The 20,338-nt window shown below is 57.3% G+C and overlaps 1 protein-coding gene across 12 annotated transcripts in view; it reads right to left on the bottom strand.

Annotated features, from left to right (window-relative positions):
- Positions 1-20,338, bottom strand: part of CRTC1 (CREB regulated transcription coactivator 1) — a 72,412-nt gene that overhangs the window by 10,373 nt on the left and 41,701 nt on the right. For 8 of the 12 annotated variants that reach the window (XM_070586662.1, XM_070586659.1, XM_070586660.1 and 5 more), the window contains 9 exons: positions 19,689-19,826; positions 18,578-18,639; positions 16,765-16,859; positions 13,740-13,825; positions 10,796-10,836; positions 10,151-10,371; positions 4,833-4,966; positions 2,791-3,099; positions 552-656 (listed from right to left, as the gene is read on the bottom strand). In XM_070586662.1, coding sequence (XP_070442763.1) covers positions 552-656; positions 2,791-3,099; positions 4,833-4,966; positions 10,151-10,371; positions 10,796-10,836; positions 13,740-13,825; positions 16,765-16,859; positions 18,578-18,639; positions 19,689-19,826 — 1,191 coding nt within the window. The remainder of the gene's footprint in view (positions 1-551; positions 657-2,790; positions 3,100-4,832; positions 4,967-10,150; positions 10,372-10,795; positions 10,837-13,739; positions 13,826-16,764; positions 16,860-18,577; positions 18,640-19,688; positions 19,827-20,338) is intronic. The other 4 variants (XM_070586664.1, XM_070586668.1, XM_070586666.1 and 1 more) reach the window with 1 other exon arrangement.

Here is a 20,338-nt window from a genome sequence, read left to right as displayed (position 1 = left end):
ATGGGGACAATGACCCCTGAGAGGCTACAGTGCTACTAAGAGAAGCTTCCTGGGGAGGACATGCCTTCCTACAGGGCGGGGGTGAGGGGAGTGAGGAGTTGTAGCCCCCAATACGGGCCAGTTGCCACCTCAGCTGTGCCCCCAAGCAGGGAGGGCACCCCACTTCTGGGAGCCTCAAAGGGCCAGGCCTTAGGGCAGGCAGACATAAGTGCGGACATGCCGCAGGCTGCTTGGCGCGTGCTCTGAGTTGCACACAGGGGTGTCCTGGGCCACTGGGTGAGGAGCCGGGACGTGGCTGACTGCAAGGTCGCTAATGTGAGTGAGGAGCTTGCCACCTCCTGCGGGGGCTCGGCAGACCACAGAGGCGCAGTGGGAACCAGGCAGTGCCTGGAGAGGGCCTGTGGGGGCAGTGCCTTCTCCTCCCAGCACCAGTGGGGTGGACAAGATGGGATGGAGTGAGGTGTGAGGCACAGATGGCAGGTAGGCGGGGGGCACACAGGGGGCAAAGCGAGGCTGGGGCGCGGGTGGCGGTGGGGGGCGGCGTCCCTTACTTGCGGGGAGCTCCCGGGGGAGAAGCCTTGATTGGAGACGGGCGAGGTGGGAGACTGGTTGGCCGGGGAGCCGGCACTAGTGCGGTACTGCTGCCGAGCGGGCGCCTGCGACGACAGACAGGTCAGGGCACCAGGGGCCCCAGGCCTAGCTGTTCCCCGCCGAGCCCCCCAGAGGGGCCCCCTCAGGTAGGCAGAGCACCAGGGCACCTGCAGGAGGTTGGGTCCCAAGCCCCGCCTGGGCCCCAGGCCTGGTGCCACCTGCCTGCAAACCCAGCTCCCGGGGATGGAGGCTGTGGTCTGAGAAGCTGGAGCCCAGCCTCACGCAATCGCCCTGGAGGGTTGTGGGGAGGTGACCGAAGGGTCGGCCTTGACTCTGTAGAGTTCAGAGCACCCACATACATGTGCACACAGCTGCACACACGTACACATGCACAGCCACGCACACGTGGGCAGGGAAGGGCCAGGGCTGGACAGGCAGGTGCTCGCTGCCTTCTGCTCTCAGCTCTGGGTGGGTTCTCAGCTCTTTGAGCCCATGTGTGCACTGGCACATCCCTCCCACCTCGAGGGGTGGCGGGACTGACAGCAGAGGCCGTCTGGGGCATGGCACAGGGCTCCAGCACCAGGCAGCCATGATCACTGGCACCACCTGGAACAAGCCTTGATGGGGTAATGCTGTCCAGAGATGTCCCAGAGGCAGCCTCCTCCTTGCTCAAAGGACAGAGAGCCTTGGCTTCTCAACAGGTCCCTTGGGGGCATGACAGGCTGGGCCAGGACCTGGATTTAGACTCTGCTCCAGTCCCAGCCTGGCCAGGACCTGCTATGTGTCTCCAGGCAAGTTGCCTGACCTCTCTGAGCCTGTTGTTCATTGAGGCCCGGACAGCTTCCCAGAACCCCATCAGTGCTCAGTCTCCCCCATGTCCTCAGTGGTCTGTTCTGAGCAGTTTGGGATGGGGGTTGAGCACAGGTGGCGCCTGGGGGCTTCATGAGCAGCGTGTGGGTATCAGAGGTGCCAGCGTGGTCACTTGGCAATGACCAGCTCGGGTCTTCTAAGTTGGAAAGAGGAAAACCTCCAGAATGATGTTCTCCTTGCTAGGGTGAGTCTGCAGAAACTCATGGAGGAGGCCACTGGAGCCTGCACCCGAGGGAACCAGCAGCCCCTGGGCTGGTACTAGGACAAAGAGGCCCTAACCCGAGAACCCGGGGAGGAGCATCTGTGCGCCCGGCCCAGACACGATGCCTCCGCCGGCCGCCTAGTCCAAAGCGAGGCCCTGCTGTCAGAGCCACCCCCACACCTGCGGTATTTCAGCCCAAGGAAAGGCTTGGCTGCTTTCTCATCTAGGGGACCCTGAGGTCTGCCCTCTGAGGGATCAGAGCCGCTTGGAAACTTGGGTCTCTACCTGTTAGGTCACCTGCCTGCCCGGCCCACCTCAGGGGGGCCTGTTCTTTGCAAAGCACATGATGGTCTGATGACATTTATCCTGGGGCTGGCAGCCAAGGGCCGAGTGGGGAAGGATCACTGTGCCCCAAACATGGATCCTGTTCCTCTGGATATGGCCAAAGGGAGCCGTGACCACCCCCTTCCTGCCACACCAACCAGGCAAAAGTCTGAACTCTCAGGAAGGCTTGGGAGTGCAGAGGTCAAAACCTAGCACTCGTCTCCATGAGCCCAGCCCCAGGGAGGGGGTTCCATGATCTGAGCTGCCGCCCCCCAGCCCAGGGCAGTGCTGCATGAACCACAGGGCTGGCTTCATCCCTCTTCCTCTCCAAGCTTATCTTGGTCCCTCTGGTTCCCAGAGGTCCGTTCCCCAGGTCCTGAGAGCTCTGAGCTCTCCCTGCCTCCAAGAAAGCCCTTTTTGGGTGGGAATGGCTGAGGTGGGGGCATCAAGGGCCAGGGGGAGGGCTTGGCAGCCAGACACAGGGTTGCTCATCTTGGGTGAAGTTTGGGGCAACTGACCCCTGCTTGTGCCTCTGTTTCCCCATCTATAAATGGGGCATCAACCTTGACTTGAGGATTCCAGGCAGAAAACCCCCATTGAGTGCCCAGCCCAGGCAACGTTTGCTTCAGCCCCAACCCCTGGCCAAGTTGGCCTTGAAGTAGAGCCTTGAGGCAGCTGCAGACACAGCTGGGCGCCTGACCATCCTTGGGCCTTGGGGTCTGATGGGGGCCTCCCAGAGACCCTAGGGTCCTCCTGCACAAGCCCCCGCAGCTAGACCCCAGAGGACCCCATCTTGGGCTTACCGAGGCAATGTCGATCCCCATCGGCGGCTGGCCCGGGTTCTCTGAGGGGGACTGGGGGAGAGAGGACGGTACTGTGACCGTGAGTGGGGGCAGCTGGGGCCCTCGAGTCAAGCTGGCGCTTGGCATCAGGGGGCCTCCTGGGGGAAGGCCGATGGGCACCTGTGGGGGTGGCGGGGGCGGCTGCTGCTGGGCCGTGGGCGGCGGCGGTGGCGGGGGCTGCGGCTGTGGTGGTGGCGGCTGGGAGCCAGCCTGGGTGAAGAAGGCATAGGGCAGCTGCTGCTCCAGAGACAGGGCATCCATGGCCACGGCCTAGGAAGAGAGCGGGGCATCGGTGGGAGAAACAGGAGGCATGGTTGCCAGCAGCTGGTCCCTGGAGGCCCCCCACGCTCAGCAACGATATGATGGACCAACAAAGGGACGCACAGATCCTGGACCATAGAAGCACAGGCCCAGATGATGGGCCTGGCCCCTGGCCAAGGAGGTCTAGGCTGCAGCTGATGGTCCTGGGGGTCTATCCAGCTGGCTACACCCTGTACCCAACAAGCCCTTCTTTCACCCTCACCTTACTCCGAGAGGGGGCCACCCTCCATCCTCGCTGAGACTCAGGAGGTCCCTGGCCTCCCTGAGCTGGAGTTTCCCTGCTGTGGGTTAGGCACAGGTGCCACACTCCAGCAAACAGTGGGCAGCAGCACTGAGCCTCCCTGGGGTCCTTGTGGGAAGGAACCCCCACCCCAAGCCCGCAGCCTGGCCCACCTGGGGAGGCTGGGGAGGGCACGGGTGATGGAGGCCCTGGCGTGGTCACTTGGCTATAATCAGCTCGGGCCTTCTAAGTTGGAAAATAACCAGAGGGATGTTTTCAACGTCCATGAGTCTGTGCAGACAGTCCCTGGGGAAGGCAGGGGCTCCTGGCCTTGGAGGGAGGCTGGACGTGCCCAGGAGCTACAGGGCATCAAACTTAGCAGAATGCCTGGCCTCTAATCAGCAGGGGGTTCATGACCAAAAAGGAGTTTCCAGAAAGGGAAAGCAGTCCTAAAGGAGGGGGAGAAGGGGCAGGGGTCACAGATGGAGAGACTGAAGACAAATGGCCAGGAGCCACCCAGGGCTCTGCCTGGACCCTGACGGGAACAAGAGCCATATGAGCAGACAGAGACACGAAGAGAAGAGAGCCCAGGCCGCGCACCAGGAGGTATGAAAGAGTCCTGTTAACTTTGCAGTAGGGGGATCATGCCATCGAAGCTATGTTACAAAGCAAACAACAACATAAACGTTATCTGTCAGTGATTTCTAAAAAACATACGAGACGGACAAATTCCTAGAAACACATAACTACCAAAACTAACACAAGAAGAAACACAACATCTGAGCAGACGCATATCAAGAAAGGAGACTGAATTAGTAATCAAAAAACCTCCCAACGGAGACCAGCCAAGACCACGGTGGCTTCCTGGTGAATTCTACCAAACTTTTAAAGAATCAACACCAACACTTCTCAAGCTCTTCCAAAAACACAAGAGGAGAGAACACTTCCTAACTTGTTCTACGAGCCTAGACTGACTAAGGGAAAAAGAGAAGACTCAAATTACCGAAATCAGAAACGAAAGTGGGAACCTCACTATCGACTTTACACAACTAAAAAGGATTATCAGAGAGGCTCATGACCGACCGTACGTCAGCCCCTGGATAACCTGGACGCCACAGACCAATTCCCAGACACAGGCAAACTCACAGAAACGTAGACAAAGCAAAATTATGGTAAACTGAACCAAAAACACCCCTCTAAACATTTTATCCTGCAAAACTTCAACTAGATCTGAAGGAATAGAAAGCAACACAACGAAGTGTCCAGGCACACGGGCATGAGCCAGCAGCTGTCAAATCTAACAGCTGCGATGGGCACAGGGGACTCCACGCATTTCCTGTGCATTTGAAAATCTGACAAAAAGCCAAGATGCTGGGAACGTTTTCAGGACTCTGTAGCCTCTGAAAGGAGTGGGAGCAGAGCAGACCGGCCCCGTCTCCCCAACCCCACCATGCCCTCGCACCTGAGTGATGGGTGACAGCGGGGATAGGGTGGGCGACACCTGCTGGGCCTGCTGCCGCCTCGCCTCCGTGCTCAGGGACAGGGGGCTGACGCCGGCCGGGCGGTGCTGAGGCGACGAGCCTGGCGTGCTCATCCCTGAAAGGGAAGCAGGGAGAGAGGGGGGCTGGGCGTGACTTCAGCCTTTCGAGGGCCATCCACACACCCACAGTCACTGCTGGGGACAACCCAAGCACTCAGACAGAAGCCAGAAGACATGTCCAGATCACCAAACCCAGTGTGTCCCCTCCAAGGCCCCAATACACCAACCTCAGGGTCCCCAGCTCTGCGTGGGCTCTGTTCTTCCCGCCTCCTGTGCTGACCAACGTGCTCCCAGCTGACCCTGCCATCCCTCCAGGAGGGGGGTGTCCTGCAGACCCTGCCCATCAGCACTTCCCTGCCTCTTGACTACCGTTTGATTGGCCCCGAGATGGACACATGACCAGGCCGGCCCAATGAGAGGCTACCCTGGGACTCTTTTTTTTCTTGAGGAAGATTAGCCCTGAGCTAACATCTGCTGCCAATCCTCCTCTTTTTGCTGAGGAAGACTTGGCCCTGAGCTAACATCCATGCCCATCTTCCTCCACTTTATATGTGGGACGCCTAGCACAGCATGGTGTGCCAAGCAGTGTCATGTCCGCACCTGGGATCTGAACCGGCGAACCCCGGGCCGCCAAAGGAGAACGTGCAAACTTAACCACTGTGCCACTGGGCTGGCCCCCTACCCTGGGACTTTTGATGGGACTCCAAGAAAGGGGGTCTGGAGCTGTGTGTGGTGCATCCTGTGGCTACAAGGGGAAAGGTGGGCTAGAGAATCAAGAGCCAAGGAGAAGAGGCAGCACCTGAGCCCTGAATCCAGCCACACTGGCACTTCCTGGTTTCGAGAGACAACGAATCCCATTTTTGCCTAAACTGGCTTGGGTTTTGGTTAGCTTCAAGAACCTCACGGCTTTCCTCACCCTCTTTCAACGAACACGCTGCTTCCTGTGCCTGCTCCTTCAGCCAGACTTCCTCTCAGCCCCTGGACCCATGTATCTGGTGACCCCTCCGCCAACACCTCACAGCCACATCCTTCTCCCCCCGCCTCATGTACTCCCCATGCTGATGCACCACCCCTACCAGCCTGCCCAAGCTAGAAACTCAGTTACTCTTTATTTTCTCCCAACACACTCGTTCCTGGTGGAGTTCCCGCTGGGGGCTCCACATAGCCCATTCCCTCACCCCTGCCGCCTCCCCCCGCAATCCAACCCCTGGATACATCTGTTGTAAAGGAGCTGAGTGAGGTCAAGTCCAGTGTGGCAACAGTTGGGGCTTGCCAAGTTATCCTAGGGCACCGAGCCGGGGAGGCAACAAGCCCCCAACGCCGAGGGAGCCCCAGGGGCCTGGCCTGGCCTGATCATCAGACTCGGTTCCTCGCCCTTGAGACAGAGATAAGAGCCGCCCTCATGAGCTCACAGTGAGGCCCCAAAGAGGTCATGAACAGGCTCTGAAGAGAGTCTGGCCCTCAGGCAAGGATGGCTGAAGGTGCCTGACTCACTGAGGGGAGCCAAGCCCATCCTGCTGAGGGCACCAGCTCAACCTCGTTCCAATGGGTGACACAGCAGGTTCACGGGCCAGTGGGAACACACCCAGCACACACCAAGGAGACATGATGGGCAGCCTTCTCTCCACCCAGGGCAGCTGCTCGCTGGGGCTGTGTCATCCATGCAAGGCGAGCCTGGTCACGTCTACATTTCCCCTTGGACACCCTCGCGGATCCGCTCTGCCAAGTGCTGCAGGGGCACCTGGCACCACGGACTGCTCCCCAGGAAGAGCCCCTGGGTTCAGCTTCTGCAAAGACTTTGGGCCCTAGAATCAGGCTGCTGTGTACACGGCAACATCAAGGAAGGCACCCACAGAGCCCCGAGCAAGAGGGGTCTGGGAGATACCTAATCAGAGAGCACTTGGAGTCAGGACCCTGGGCTGCTCCGCCATCTTCTCTATCCACTGCCTCACGTGCCCAGTGGGCCGAGGAACGCTTGACACCCAGGGAGCAACGAGAGGGTTGGCTAAGTGGCAGAGGCAAATACCAGGAGTGACAGGGACAGTGGGGTGACGGGCAGGTTGGGCCTGCAGCAAACTAGCGCTCTGGACGGTCAGACATAGGACCTCGACCCACTGCTACTGGGCCTTGTGATGCTTCAAGAGAAGGAAGAAACCCAGATTTTACATGCGCTCTCCCGACTTTAAATGTTGACTCAGAGCGTCACACACAATTGTGGGCCAGACAAAACACACCAGTGGGCTAGACTTGGCCCTTGGGTTGCCCACCTCTAATGTCTGCAGAGGATACAAGGGAGTGTTTAATCCTCTGCTGGGCTACAGAGTGAGCTCCCGGCCTCACACGGGGAGGCCACCGCCCCCTGAGAGGCCAGTTGGGCCGGGGGTGCGTGGACTGATGGCCTGCTGCTGAATTCCTTTTGGCAACCTGCACTGCCTTTGGGAAAAGGAGTGGGCCAGCAGGAAGGGAGGTCTGGGGTGGGCAGGGAGAGCTGCCAGGGGAGGGCAGGCCAGGTGGCAGCGGCCTGGCCCACAGCATGCAAGCCTTGTGTGCGGGGCCGGCTGCCCCAGGGCTGTGCCATGAAGGTGGACCCAGGCCTGCCCTCCCCCGGTTCCTGTGAGCAGCCAGGGAAACGACTGTAGCACATGTGGAAGGAGACGAGAGGGGCCGCTGTCTCCCTGGCGGTGGAGGCCTCCCTCTGCCTCCTCGCAGGGCTCACGTTCCAACTGGCGGGTGGGCTGGGAGCTGGGGGGATCTCCACGTATGCCAGGGCCAGCGGCTCGGCTTGATTTAAAATGCGCCCAGAAAGCAAAGCCCCTGCCAGGCGAGCTGCTGGAGCGGCAGGTTTGCAAACAACTGAACACATGTCAGACATTACGGGGCCAGCACTCGAGCCAGGCGGGCCGGGGTCTGGGCCCCACGCTCGGGCCTGCACTCGTCCGCGTCTATGGCTTTCACATGTGCTGCATTTTCCTGTGCCTGTTTAGACTCGGCGGGACTGGAGGTGCGCAGCTCCCAGGCGGGCGCTGGGGCGCTGCCAAGGACGTTCTGGTAGAGGGGGTGGTGCTCTGGAGGCCGTAGGGAGATGTGAGGAGAAAAACAGGGGCTGCAGAACAGCCGTGCCTGCACGAGGGGCCCCAGTGGCCCCAGAGCAGACCTTCTGATTTCTTGCTTTGCACAGGCCTGTGTGGATGCTGCCCGCCCACCCATCTCTCAGCGGCCATGTGTCTCAGGCTCCCCTGAAACTGCTCATTTTCTCTTCGGGGCTTTCCCTGGGGGGGGAGGCACGGCCAGGGCTGGTACCCTCGTCCAGGTGGCTGAGCCTCAAGGGGCATGGGGCCAGGCACGTGGAAGAAAGAACATAGCCTGTGGGGCTGCCCCCATGTGTGTAGTGGTTAAGTCCAACATGTTCCGCTTGGGCGGCCCAGGTTTGCTGGTGCAGATCCCAGGCGCAGACCTACACCACTCTTCAAGCCATGCTGTGGCAGCATCCCAAATACAAAATAGAGGAAGATTGGCACAGATGTTAGCTCAGGGCCAATCTTCCTCACCGAAAAAAAAAAAAGAAGAAGAAGAAGAAGAACAAACACAGCCTCAACGCTGTCAGGCCAGGGTCCTGCTTTGGCCTTCATCCTGGCATCTAAAAACCTAGGAACATTCACACGGTCCTTAACATCCCTCACCTGTCCCTGGCCTGTCGGCCCAAAGCCAGGAATGACTCCAGGCTCCTTGTTCTCCTCCACTTCTTGTACCCACCTGGCTCCCAGGCCAGCCAATTTCACCCTGAAATCTCTCTGCAAAGTGACCAACAGGGCCCAGGTTCAGGTGCTGCCGCTCTCTCCTGACAGTCTGTTCTTGCTGGGCGGCCACAGGGATTGGGACAAACATGAATCTTAGCATGAGTCTCTCAGAAAACCCTGCATGATGCTGCCCACCACACAGAGGCCTGAGACGCAGGGGGCAGCGTGAGCGCCAGCCTCTTCTGTGGCTCCTGGGCAGGCCGGAGGGCACAGTGCAGTGCTCTCACTGACCGCACAGAGGGTCCCCCACGGCCCCTCTTGCCTGTCCCCAAGGGGCTGTTGGGCCATCCTGTCTCCTCTCTGGATGCACCCACACATCCTACAGTCAATGTGGGTGTGGGGGTCAGGGCGGAGAGACAGGTCACAGCAGGGACGTGGGTGAGCGACGCCCAGCCCAGGAAGCACGTGAGAGCAAAGCAGTGACTCCACAGCAGCAGAGTGAGGGCAGAAGAGGAACGCAGTGTGAGGGGCTGTGGGCACAGGCGAGCAGTGGGACATCCTGCGGAGGGGAGGAGGTGTGAGTAAGGGATGGGGCAGGGGAGGGGCCCTGGACACTAGTGGACATCCCAGGCCCTGGGGGTCTCAGGTTTTCACTGGGAGGGAGCTGAGGATCCATGCAAGGGTCCAAGCAGAGGAGAGCCATGAGCCGACAGCCATTCAGGGAGAAGAGACTAGGGGCTGGAGGCTGGGGGCCAGGCAAGTGGAGGCCAGGCAGGGTGGGGAGAGTCCAAGCTGGGCCAGGTCCTGACGGTGGGGCCGACAGGACAAGCCAACAGGTCAGGGCAGGCAGCAGGACAGGAGTTGAGGAGGACACCTCCAGGGTCCCTGGCCTGAGCCACCTGCTACGGCACCACTGGTTCCTGGGAGGAGCAGGGCTGGGGCAGCATGGGGAGAGAGCGGGATGCGTGAGGGGCTCGTAAGATGGCCCCCTGGACACGGCCCAGGCACAAATGGACATGGAGCTCGGGGAGGGGGCCAGGCTGGAGTGTCCCAAGCAGGCAGCCAGGGTCAGCTGGGGGTTGGGAAGAGATGTGGGGGCAGCAGGTCAGGTCCTATCCCTCGGAGACAGGCAGGGATAATGAGGGGCAGGGAGAAAGCCTGGCCCACCCAGCTGGGTCAAACCTTGGGGGCTCCCCTCCTAGAATATTCTGGGCTCAATCAACCTCTCTGAAGACCCCAGCAGCTCCTCAGAAGAATTGTCCAATCCCTGGGGGTACCATGAACTCTCCCATCCCTGGGCCTTTGCCTATGCTGTGCCCTCTGCCCAAGTGCCTTTCCTGGGCAATGCTGGGTGACGCCAGGCCCCTGTGGTGGGCTCTGCCCCCACCCCATGCCCAGCATTTTGGATGTCACCCTAAGTCATCGTTCAAACACACATGTCGTCCTCACTGGACGATGAGCTCTGCCAGGGAAGGCAGCGCCCAATCACCTGGCTGGCCTTACCCTGGCCGGTGGCGCCGAGGCCCAGGTGTGTCAGGTTGGCTGCAAGGTTGCCAGTGCTGCTGGAGCTGCTGAGCGCAGGGAAGGTGGGCTCCTCGGGGTCCAACGGGGTCGGAAGCGGGGAGGGGAAGTGGATGTTGGTCAGGTCGGGCAGGGAGCCCCCCGTGTTGTGGGTGGCAGGGATCAGGGCTGTAGTGTTCTCCTGGTCGGCGGATGGAAAGATGCTGGGGAAAGGCCAGAGTGGGGAGGTGAGGTCTCCGGATGGCAGTCCCAGAAATTGCTGCAGGGGTAGGAAGGGGCTGGCGCAAAACAACAGCAGGTGCAAAATGACACCCTGGGATTAGGGGCTGCCCTGCTGGGAAAACGACTGTCAGCCCACACCTCCAGTGGGGCCTGAGCAAGCAGCCTATCCCTGCAGGGCGGGGTGGGGATGGGCGAGGGACAGCGTGTGTCTGAGGGCTGAGTGTGCCAGTGCTGAGGTGGGGCTCTCATCTCCGGCAGGAAGGGGTGGCAGCTGGGGCCCCTCTTGTCAGGACTTGCAGCCTCCTGAACTAATGAGAAGCCCTGGGGTCATCCAGGAAGCCCTGGGGTCATCCGAGCAGCCCCTGGTGGCCTTGGGCATGCAGGGTGGGCCCTGCAGAGACTTACTTGATTCCAGGGACCTCGCAGGACTTGGGCCTGGACCCCGTCTGAAAGAGAAGACAGCAGAGGCTGAGCTGCCTCCTTGCGCACACTGCGCCTCCTCGCAGCCCGGTGGATCTCCCGAGGAACCCTCAACAAGAAGCGAGAGGCCCACAAAGAGCAGGCGGCCCCAAGGGATGGGGGCCTGCCCCAGACATGCCCAGGGGGTAAGACTAAGCATTGTGAGGAGAGGGTCTCCCACGAAGCTCTCCTGGCTTCACTCTGTCCGCTTGGTAAGGTGGGCACAGCCGAGGGATGATGCGGCCCCTTGTCAGAGCAGGCCTTCAGGGAAGAAGTTTGCTTGCCCACTCCTTATGCCTGAAACCCCAACTCAGCAGTGGGGCCACTAGAAACCTGGGCGCCCTGAGGCTGACCCCTCCTTCCATTCCTGGATCGGGGCGGGAGGGGCTCCTGGGGCAGGGGCTACCTCTGCTCAGCGTCCATTTGTCCTCCGCACAGACGGACATTGTACGTGGAAGCCGGAAGAGGCCTGGACCAGATGCCGTAAACAGCTGCCTGCCAGTGGGGCCCTGACACTGGGCATGCTCCCACTTCCCACTCCCTGAGGACCAAGACCCCGGCTGCCCTGTGGGCTGGCCCCAGGGAGGGGTCCCAAGGAAACTGCTGGCAGTGAGACCCTGACTTCCTCTTTTGCAAGTAGGGGACACTATCGCCACCCAAGGACAGCAGGTTCAAGGTCTCTCGTTCAAGGACAAAGGAGGGAACTCTCTTCCCATGGCGGCAGACGTGACGAGACAGAGGCCTGTGTGAAGATGGAGGGCTCCTCTGTGTCACATTCCCTAACTCCCCGTCTGCCTCCCCAGCCCTGGGGTCCATGTGTTCTTTAGGGATTATCACCAGCCTCGACACACACTCATCGATGGGGGGACGCCCAAGGGGTGGCGTGCGACCAGCAGGCACTAAGCCTCTGCAGGGAAAGCCAGTGAGCAGGTTTCTGCTTGGCCTCGGCTTCTTAATTCTGTGGGTAAACATTCGCTTCATTGTTGGATTTTCGCAAAGCACTTGGACAATGACTTTCTAAAGAATCTTTTCAAAAGCATTACATGAACATTATGGAGAAACTAATGGATTTCTAAGTAGTATTAAAAATTCACCCATTGCCCCCACCGTGCCCCAAATGAATCCAACGGAACTCCTTTACTGACACCCTCACAGACGCCTTGTTCCAGGGACGTTTTAAGAGGAGTTTCCTCACGATGCTGGGCCCCGCCCACTGCTTCCCACTCCCACAATGTTGTGGGGGGTTCTCCTCCCTGTCATGACCCTCTCTACGGCTGCCTTCTTTATGGCAGCACCACAATCTGCTTAAGGACCCTGACGTCTTTACTCACCCACCTCTCTGCACCTAGACGCTTCTGTCGTGTTCTGATTTTGTTTGGCTTTAGAACTCTAAGTTTTTCCCCCTGATTATAAAAATCACATGTGTTCCTTGTGCAAAACTGGAACACGTAGGCAGGAATACAGGGCAGACAGTGGCTCCCGTGCCCACAAGAGAGGAGGCGCCCCAGTTGCGTCTCCCATCGGCCTGGTTCTGCACACGCAGGCATCTGTGCGGCTGTGTTCGTGACCTTCTAAGCAGCTTGAGCCCGCTCTGTCCACACAGCAGCATTCTCACGAGTGCCTCTCATGCCTTCACCACATCTCCAAAAACCCCTACCCGACACGCGTGGAGCTTTCCACACAAGGGACTGAGCATAATTTCCTTATAAATCCCCTACTGTTGAACACTCAGGTGGTTTCCAGTTGATTTCTGAACACACGCCTCTGAGGAACACACTGCTATCTGCGCATCCAGCATCTCCTTACGATTCTGGGGGGTGAGGGATTCCTATGGTTGCTTCTTTCACCATAAGGTGACCAGCAATGGGTTTTCTTTTTTTTATTTTTTTTAAACATTTAAGATACCTTTAGTGCTGTGTATACTGTTCTATTCAAATTATTTGAAATCTGTATTCATGGCACAAATTCTCTCCAATCACCACACATTTCTATAGGCTGAACTTGAGAAATTTGTTTCTAGACCTAGAAATAATACAGAAATCTCACTCCAGTTGGGACTTCCAAGTAGACTCTGTACTCTAGTAAAAGCTGTGGTTATTGTGCAAATGAATGGAAGTTTATGTTTGAGGATGACTGTGAACAATTATAAACAATGAAACAATGATAATTACCCAAGCCTGTGGGTTAGCAGAAAGATCACAGGCTCCGAATCGGGAGGCGCAGGTTGTACACCCTGAGCGTCTTCACAGCCCTGGGCAGATCACCTACCTCCCTGGCTTCAACTGGTTTACTATTAATTGAGGTATAACTGACACATAACATTAGTTTCAGGTGTACAACATAATGATTCCATACTTGTATATACTGCAAAATGATCACCACAGTAGGTCAAGTCAACACCCATCACCATATATAACAACGGAGTGTGGGCTGGCCCTGTGGCCTAGTGGTTAAGTTCGGCAAGCTCCACTTTGGCGGCCTGGGTTCGGTTTCTGGGTGCAGACCGACACCACTTGGCAGCCATGCTGTGGCGGCGTCCCACATACAAAATAGAGAAAGACTGGCACAGATGTTAGCTCAGCAACAATCTTCCTCAGCAAAAACAAACAAACGAACGAGCATGAAACAGGCTATGCATGTGCACGTCATCCTGCACGGGGCTGTGTGCCCCGTAGTGTCCAACTGTTGTGTGAGCACTGCCGGGCGGGCACAGGCTTGAGTTCTCCAGTTTCTGCCAGGGTGACAGGCCTGCCCCTACGCCTGCCGACTCTGAGTGAGGGTCCAACTCCAGGGACAGCACAGGCCCCCACTGCTGCTTCGCCCTCTTTGCCGGGGCTACATTTAAAGAGAACAGGAAGGAAAGCTGCTTCGAAAGCCCCTGGGCCCTTACCTTCTTGGTGTCCCACGCTTGTTTGGAAAGGTTCTTGTCTGTCTCCGACGTGGCCTCCTCCATGCCTGGGACTGTTAATAGTAAGACTGTGGGGGAGAAGGGGAGTCAAGAGAGAAATCTCTGGGCAGCCACGTGGTGGCACCAGGAAGGCACTTCCCTGACATCAGGACCACTATGGGAGTGAAACTGCCCCACAGAAAGTTCTGCAGATACAACTAAAGTACAAAAAAGGATTTAGTTTAAAAAACCCCAAAAAACAAAAAAGCAACTTTCAAGAACAGCCAAGAACCTGCCCCTGCCTCCTGTGAGTGGCTGTGCTGGCCCACGTGCCCACCTGCTCCCTGGTCGATTCCTGCCTTCGCATCTTAGGCTGTCAGTACCAAGCATAGGGGCCCAAGCCCCTTAAGCTGTAGCACCAAGCACAGGCAATGCCAACCAGCCCCAGGGGAGGGAAGGTCTGAGGGACTAGACAGGCATCCTTTGAGGCCCTGGAACCAGCCATGCCTGAAGGCCCCTTTCCTTGGATCTTTTGGTTAAGGTGAGATTAAACATCTTCCTTATGTGACCCGATTTCTTCATGCCTGCTGGAGGTTCAATTTTCCCCTTGCAACAGAGTCATAATAAACATAGCCAGCAGGGTCCATTGTTCCTTATTGAAACCTAGGCTGAGGGGTGGGAAGGCAGCCAGGCTAACCCTAACCCCGTCACCAGCTGGGCCCCTCCAAGAGGAAGAGGGACAGGTGATATGTCTCCCCTCCTCCTTCAGCAACTGGACTCTGAGCTGCCAGGGGTCCTGAGTTGCAGCTCCCTCCACAGTCACGCAGTGTCCCAGGGATGGGGATGCCTGCACACCCACCTACTCTGAAAGTCCCATGTTCCTGAAGAGCCTGCCAGGGAGACGGTGCCCTCAGAACTGTCCCCAGCATCAGGGACAGGAGGGAACCGACAGGCGCTGTATCCCTTCTTGTCACCCCTTGGAATCTTTGCTTTTATTACGGAGATGCTGCTTTCTGCAATCCTGCCTTTGCTCCCTGATGAGCTGGGATCCCAGGAATACTGCGTGCAGACGCCACCCGCCCCCAAGAGGTGAAGTTGTGGTTGACAGTCCTTCAATCAGCAGAACCCCTCTGATATGTTTAGCTACTCACAGAGTGAAATGCTACCAAAAAAGCAGGAAGCATTTGGGTCAGTGTATGTGACTAACTCTCTGGTTTCAGTGTCTCGGGGCAGATCAGGCCCGTGTGGGGTTTGCTGGGGCTGGCCTCACAGCATTGCACTCCTCTCTCTGGGTGTCGCTGCCCCAGCTTTTAAGATGGCATATACCCTGCTCAAAGGTCCTGGGAACACTGCATCTACACCTGGCTCCAAGGAGGGACCAGGGGCCTGGGCAGAGATGTGGCCCAGCTTCAAGGCTGTGTGCATGGCCCAGCTGGAGAAGAGGCTCTGGGTAAGAGTTAAGGAAAGCATGCTGCCCCCTACATTTGAAAGAATCTGCAAGGCAACCAGACTGCGTGGTCACGCCCCAAATTCATAAACGGAAGCCAACGTGAGTTTGCAGCGGCTGTTTTCTCTGCCTAGAAAATTCCAATGCACTCGTCAAAACCCAACTCAAGTAGTGCCATCTCTGAAGGATAATTTTGCTGGATAGAGTATTCTTCGCTGATAGTTTTTGTCTTTCAGTATTTTGAATATATCATTCCACTCTTTCCTAAACTGTAAGGCTTTTGCTGAGAAATCTGCTGAAAGCCTGATGGTGGTTCCTTTGTAGATTATTCTCTTTTGCCTTGCTGCCCTTAACACTTTTTCTTGGTGATTGACCTTTGATGTTTTCACTATTATATGCCTTGGAGAAGTTCTTTTTGCACTGACGTAGTTAGTAGTTCTATTATCTTATTTTACTTGTAATTCAGGCTCCTTCCCCAGGTTAGGGAAGTTTTCTGCTACTACTTCTTTGAATAAGCTCTCTGCTCCTTTCCCCCTTCTCCCTCTGGGATACCTATAATCCTTATGTTACTTTTCCTAATTAAGTCGGCTATTTCTCAAAGAAATTCTTCACTTTTCTTTGAATCTTAGTTCTCTCTCCTCCTCCACCTGAAGCATTTCTAGGTTTCTATCTTCGAGCTCACTAGTTCTCTCCTCCATAAGGTCTACTCTATCTTTTATACTTTCTACATTATTTCTTATCTCATTAACTGTGTTTCTCATAACCAGAATGTCAGTTTGGCTTTTTTTTAGAGTTTTAATCTTTTTGGTGAAGTATTCCTTCTGTTCACTAATTTTATTCCTGAGCTCAGTGAACTGTCTGAGTTTTCCCGTAACTTGCTGAGTTTCTTTATGACAGCTGTTTTGAATTCTTTGTCAGTCACATCGTAAACTTGTGACTTGAGGTCTGGTTTCTGGAGAGCTGTCACTCCCCGTCTGCTCTGCAGTGTCGCTGTAGCTCTTCATGGAGTTTGCTGAAGGCATCCTCTGCCAGACGCTTTGTGGTGGTGAGCACCTTCTCTGATTTGAGTCTGGCTTTGGTGACTGTGACTGTTCGTCTGGGTCTCATGTTCCTCCGCTGACTCAGACGCTGCACCCCACACACCGCTGGCACTGTTCCCGGGTTGTCTGGGGGTGCTGGGTGCACTGCTGCCAGGGATGCTGGGTTCACAGGTGTAACTGTCACTGGTGGGGGCCTGGGGACCTGGCACTTGTATGCAGCCCCTGCTGCTGATGGAGCTGGTGTCGGGGTGCCACCACGGGGGCTGGGTGCTCCTGCCCTGTCTGCTCACAGTTGTGTGGGTTGGGCTGCTGCCACCGCCGCCCCAGGGGTGTCTGTGTGCGTGGGGTGCTGCCAGCCACCACGGCAAGTAGCACCACCTCTGAAAGTTTCCCTGAGCCCCTCCCCTCGTCCCACAGCCCCGACTGAGTCTTCCTCCACAGGTCTGTCCACCCATGAGCTTGCAACCTCCTCTGGGAGCTCAGAGGCCACCCGCTGGGCTTGTCTGACCCAAAGAAAGACGCCCACGTGCCCTGCCATTACCTCTTTTCTGGTGGGCGTCCTGGGACCCGCCCGTGAAGGGCTCTGGCTGGTTGGGCGTCATTGTGCTCTGGTGCAAGGCAGAGTCAGAATTGGTCCTGGGGAGAGGAGAGAGAGAGTGAGCCTGGCCCCAAAGGGGAAAAAGGGATAGTTCTGGCCCCACTCTACCCAGGATATGCCCAATGGGACAGGCTGACAGCAGTGAGTCATGTCTGTGAACTACGGCACCTGAGCAAAACCCTAAAGACATTCTCAAAAGAACCACGACTGACCGTGGGTTTTGTCTGCAAAGCCCTGTGACAACAAAAAGCTTCAGCAGAGACATCCCTCCAGTGCTAACCAGCCCTCGCCCACCCCAGCCCCTCTGCGGGCTTCTCGGCATTAGGGAAAGGACAGTGCCTTTCTCCCGAAACCATCTGGAAAGGGGCCCAACAGTCCCACAGCAGCCTGGCCTTGGGGGTATGAGCCCCCAGACCGTAATCATGCTCCCCATCTGATGACAAACACCAACGGGCAACGTCTCCCTCCGGGGCGCTCAGTTACAAACCAGGTGTGACGGGAGGGAAGAGGAGGCAGTGACGTTAGGCTAAGAGGCCCCAGAAGGAATGCAGCCCCCCGAGGAGGCCCCATAGGGGAGTGGCCAAACCAAACGCTGCCAGGAGCTCTGACTTCTGCCTTGGGGACAGGGTGACCCAAATGGCCCACAACTGCAGATGCCTGGAGGGAGGGTCCCCAGAACAGCCCTCAGCTGCCCAAGGGAGCTGGACAGACATGCAAAGGGCAGGTCCAGCTGTACAGCTGGCAATGTGGGGACGAGAGTAAGAGCCGCATCCACCCAATGGGAACATCCCAGCCACTGAGAGGGAAATGGAGGAAACGTGGTTCAAGGAGAAAACAGCAGGTTAGAAAGGATGGGCTGGCCAAGCAGCGAGGAGCCAGTCAGGGTCCTGGCCTCCCCCACCCGCTGTGTGACCCTCAGCAAGTGTTCTGACCCTTCTGTGCTCAATTTCCTTATATCTAAAATGGGGAGGATGACACCACTTACTCCACAAAGCTCTGCACATCTTCTATCAGTTAATGTACGTGATGGTTGATATGGTGCCTGATATATGAAATGTGCTTGGTGGTTATTTAATTGTTATTGAATTATATATTATATTACGTATTACGTTATGCGTGTGTGTGCATTTTTTTTTAACAACTTGCTCATTTTTGGTCTTTGTCTACTGAAATCACCTACATACATATTGTGTGTGTGGTAAAATATACGTAACATAAAGTTTACCATTTTAACCACTTTTGAGCATATACTTCTGTAGCATTCGTGCATTCACACTGGTGTGCAACCACTGCCTGTGTTACCATGGGTATTTACATTAACTATATTATTGTTATTTTAGACCTTTCTAGATGATGGCAGTAGGGGTGTTTTTTCCTCTCTTCCAGATACATTTATGTGTTTTCCTCATCTTGTAGTAATAAACGTATAATATCTTTATAATCACACTTTCAATGGCCGCTTAGGAATGTGGGAAACCACTCACAATATAGCATTAAATGAAAAAAGAGCAAGTTACAACACTGAATATCCAATATAATCCCAGCTATGTTTACCAAAAAAAGTATAAATAAAAAGGAAAAAAATCCTGGAAGACCCCAAAGCTGTTACAGGGATAGAACTGGTTTCTAGAAACTTCTGGATGCTTCTTAGTTTGGTCATTTATAAGCAACTGTGCATTGGTTTTCCAAGCACCACCACAAAGAAAGTTTAGTTTTGTTTTCAATGAGAGGGCTGGGGTGGCTCTGGGTCACTGACCTTCTCCAGCTGGTGTCCGTGGGCGGTGAGAGGTACACGGTGCCGTACGGGCAGCTGTCCACGTGAGCATGAGTTAAGGGGACAGTGCTGTCAGCTTAGGCCCTGCCCCGAGCCCCAGGAACCCCCAGTCGGCCAGCCTGCACGGCCAGGCTGCTGGGAGCCTGCAAACAGCTGGGGCTGTGGGGCGGGGGGCCTTTCCTGCCTGGCTGGGAGCAGCCCCCAGGGAGCAGCCCCGTCCACCTAGCACTCAGCACTCACCCGCTGCGAGCACACGTGCGGGCTGCACCCCTTCCAGGAGGGGCCTCGGCCACGAAACCGGGGCCCACGGGGGGCAGCGGGGAGTCTAGTTCAGCTGACCCCTGTCGTGACTCTTAACTCTGGGCCGATGGGACGGCTCCCGGGGCCTGAGGACTCGGTCTGGGGCCCAGCTGGTCGGGCTCCCCCAGCCACGGAAATGAGAACGGGAAAGAACAGGCTTCTCTGTTCAAAAGAGCAGGGGTCCCAGGAGTGGTCGCTCAGACTCTGGCGATGGGATGGGCCTGGCTGGCCAAGTCGGGGGTGGGGGTGGGACTCCACAGATCTCTCTGCTCGGCTGAGATGCAGAGGTGAGTTCTGTATCCTGCAGAGATCTAGTCTCCCTAGGATCTGTCTGGGTCTGGTCAGACCCCTCAGCCCCACTACCTTGGCTGGGCTGCCCTCCATGCCGTCCATCAACTCATCCTGGACACGCAGGCGCTCCGTTCACAGCCCTCCTGGGCCACTGCCCAGGTGGACAACCAAGTGCAGTGTGGTCCACCCTCCCCAACTCCCACCTCAGGCTGTGTGCTCCAGCAGCCACCTCTGTGTCCCGGCTTCCTATGCCCTGCCCCACCCTACAAGCCTGGCCAAAGGCTCCTCAACCAGCCTCACTGCCTCCTCCACGAAGTCCTCCCAGGTTGCACTGTGATTGCGCCCCTCTTGGTGCTGCTGGAAGCCCTGGAGGGCTGGGGTGGCCCTGATCCATCCCCAAAGCTGGGAGAGGGCGGCTCTATCAGCTAGACAAATTCGGGGTCCCACAGCCGCCAACAGGGACTGGCCCCTCACCCGCACACGTCCTTTAGGAGAAGGATATCTGCCGTCCATGTTTGTCCACTGACAGGGGCCGGCGGTGCGGGGAGCCGAGCCGGCCGCGCTCCCGATACACTCTGTCTACCAGACCGTGGTGCCGGGTGGTCCGGCTGGTGTCCAGGCCTGAGGACTGGAAGGGTGTCTGGGGGCGGGGAGGGGGCCAGCAAGGGGAGGGAGGAGTGGAGGGGATGGGAAAAAGGAGAGAGAAACCCAAAAACCTGTTATCAGCTATGGCCTGAGATCTAACCCCAGCTCTACCCTCGACATCTGGCCTCAGGGTCCCCTCCCACGACACCTCCGGCCACCACTCCGCAGCCCAGCTGGGCTTCCTCCTGCAGCCCCAGCCCCCGGCCTCCGAGCACTGCAGGGGTGGGGGCGAGCCAGGGGTCCTGGGCACCAGGGCGGCAGGCGTGCAGTGTGGCTGGCATGCACGGGCCAGGCAGAGCGGCGCAAGCTCGGGGCCCGGTGCTGGCTGGGGTGCCAGGGGTGCAGACAGCCCGAGCGCCCCCCAGCCTCGCCAGGTGCAGACAGGCCTCCACCTTCTCTCTCCGGGCCTGGCCGGCCTCTTCTCCCCACCTACGTCATCCCTGGAGGGGCCTGCCAAGAGACAGCCCTGGGGCTTCCAGCCGAGGATGTCGAGGGGCCCACCTGGCC

The sequence above is a fragment of the Equus przewalskii genome, chromosome 20 (assembly GCF_037783145.1).
Source record: "Equus przewalskii isolate Varuska chromosome 20, EquPr2, whole genome shotgun sequence".
Taxonomy (NCBI): domain Eukaryota; kingdom Metazoa; phylum Chordata; class Mammalia; order Perissodactyla; family Equidae; genus Equus; species Equus przewalskii.
This window is presented reverse-complemented; position numbering and strand designations above follow the sequence as displayed.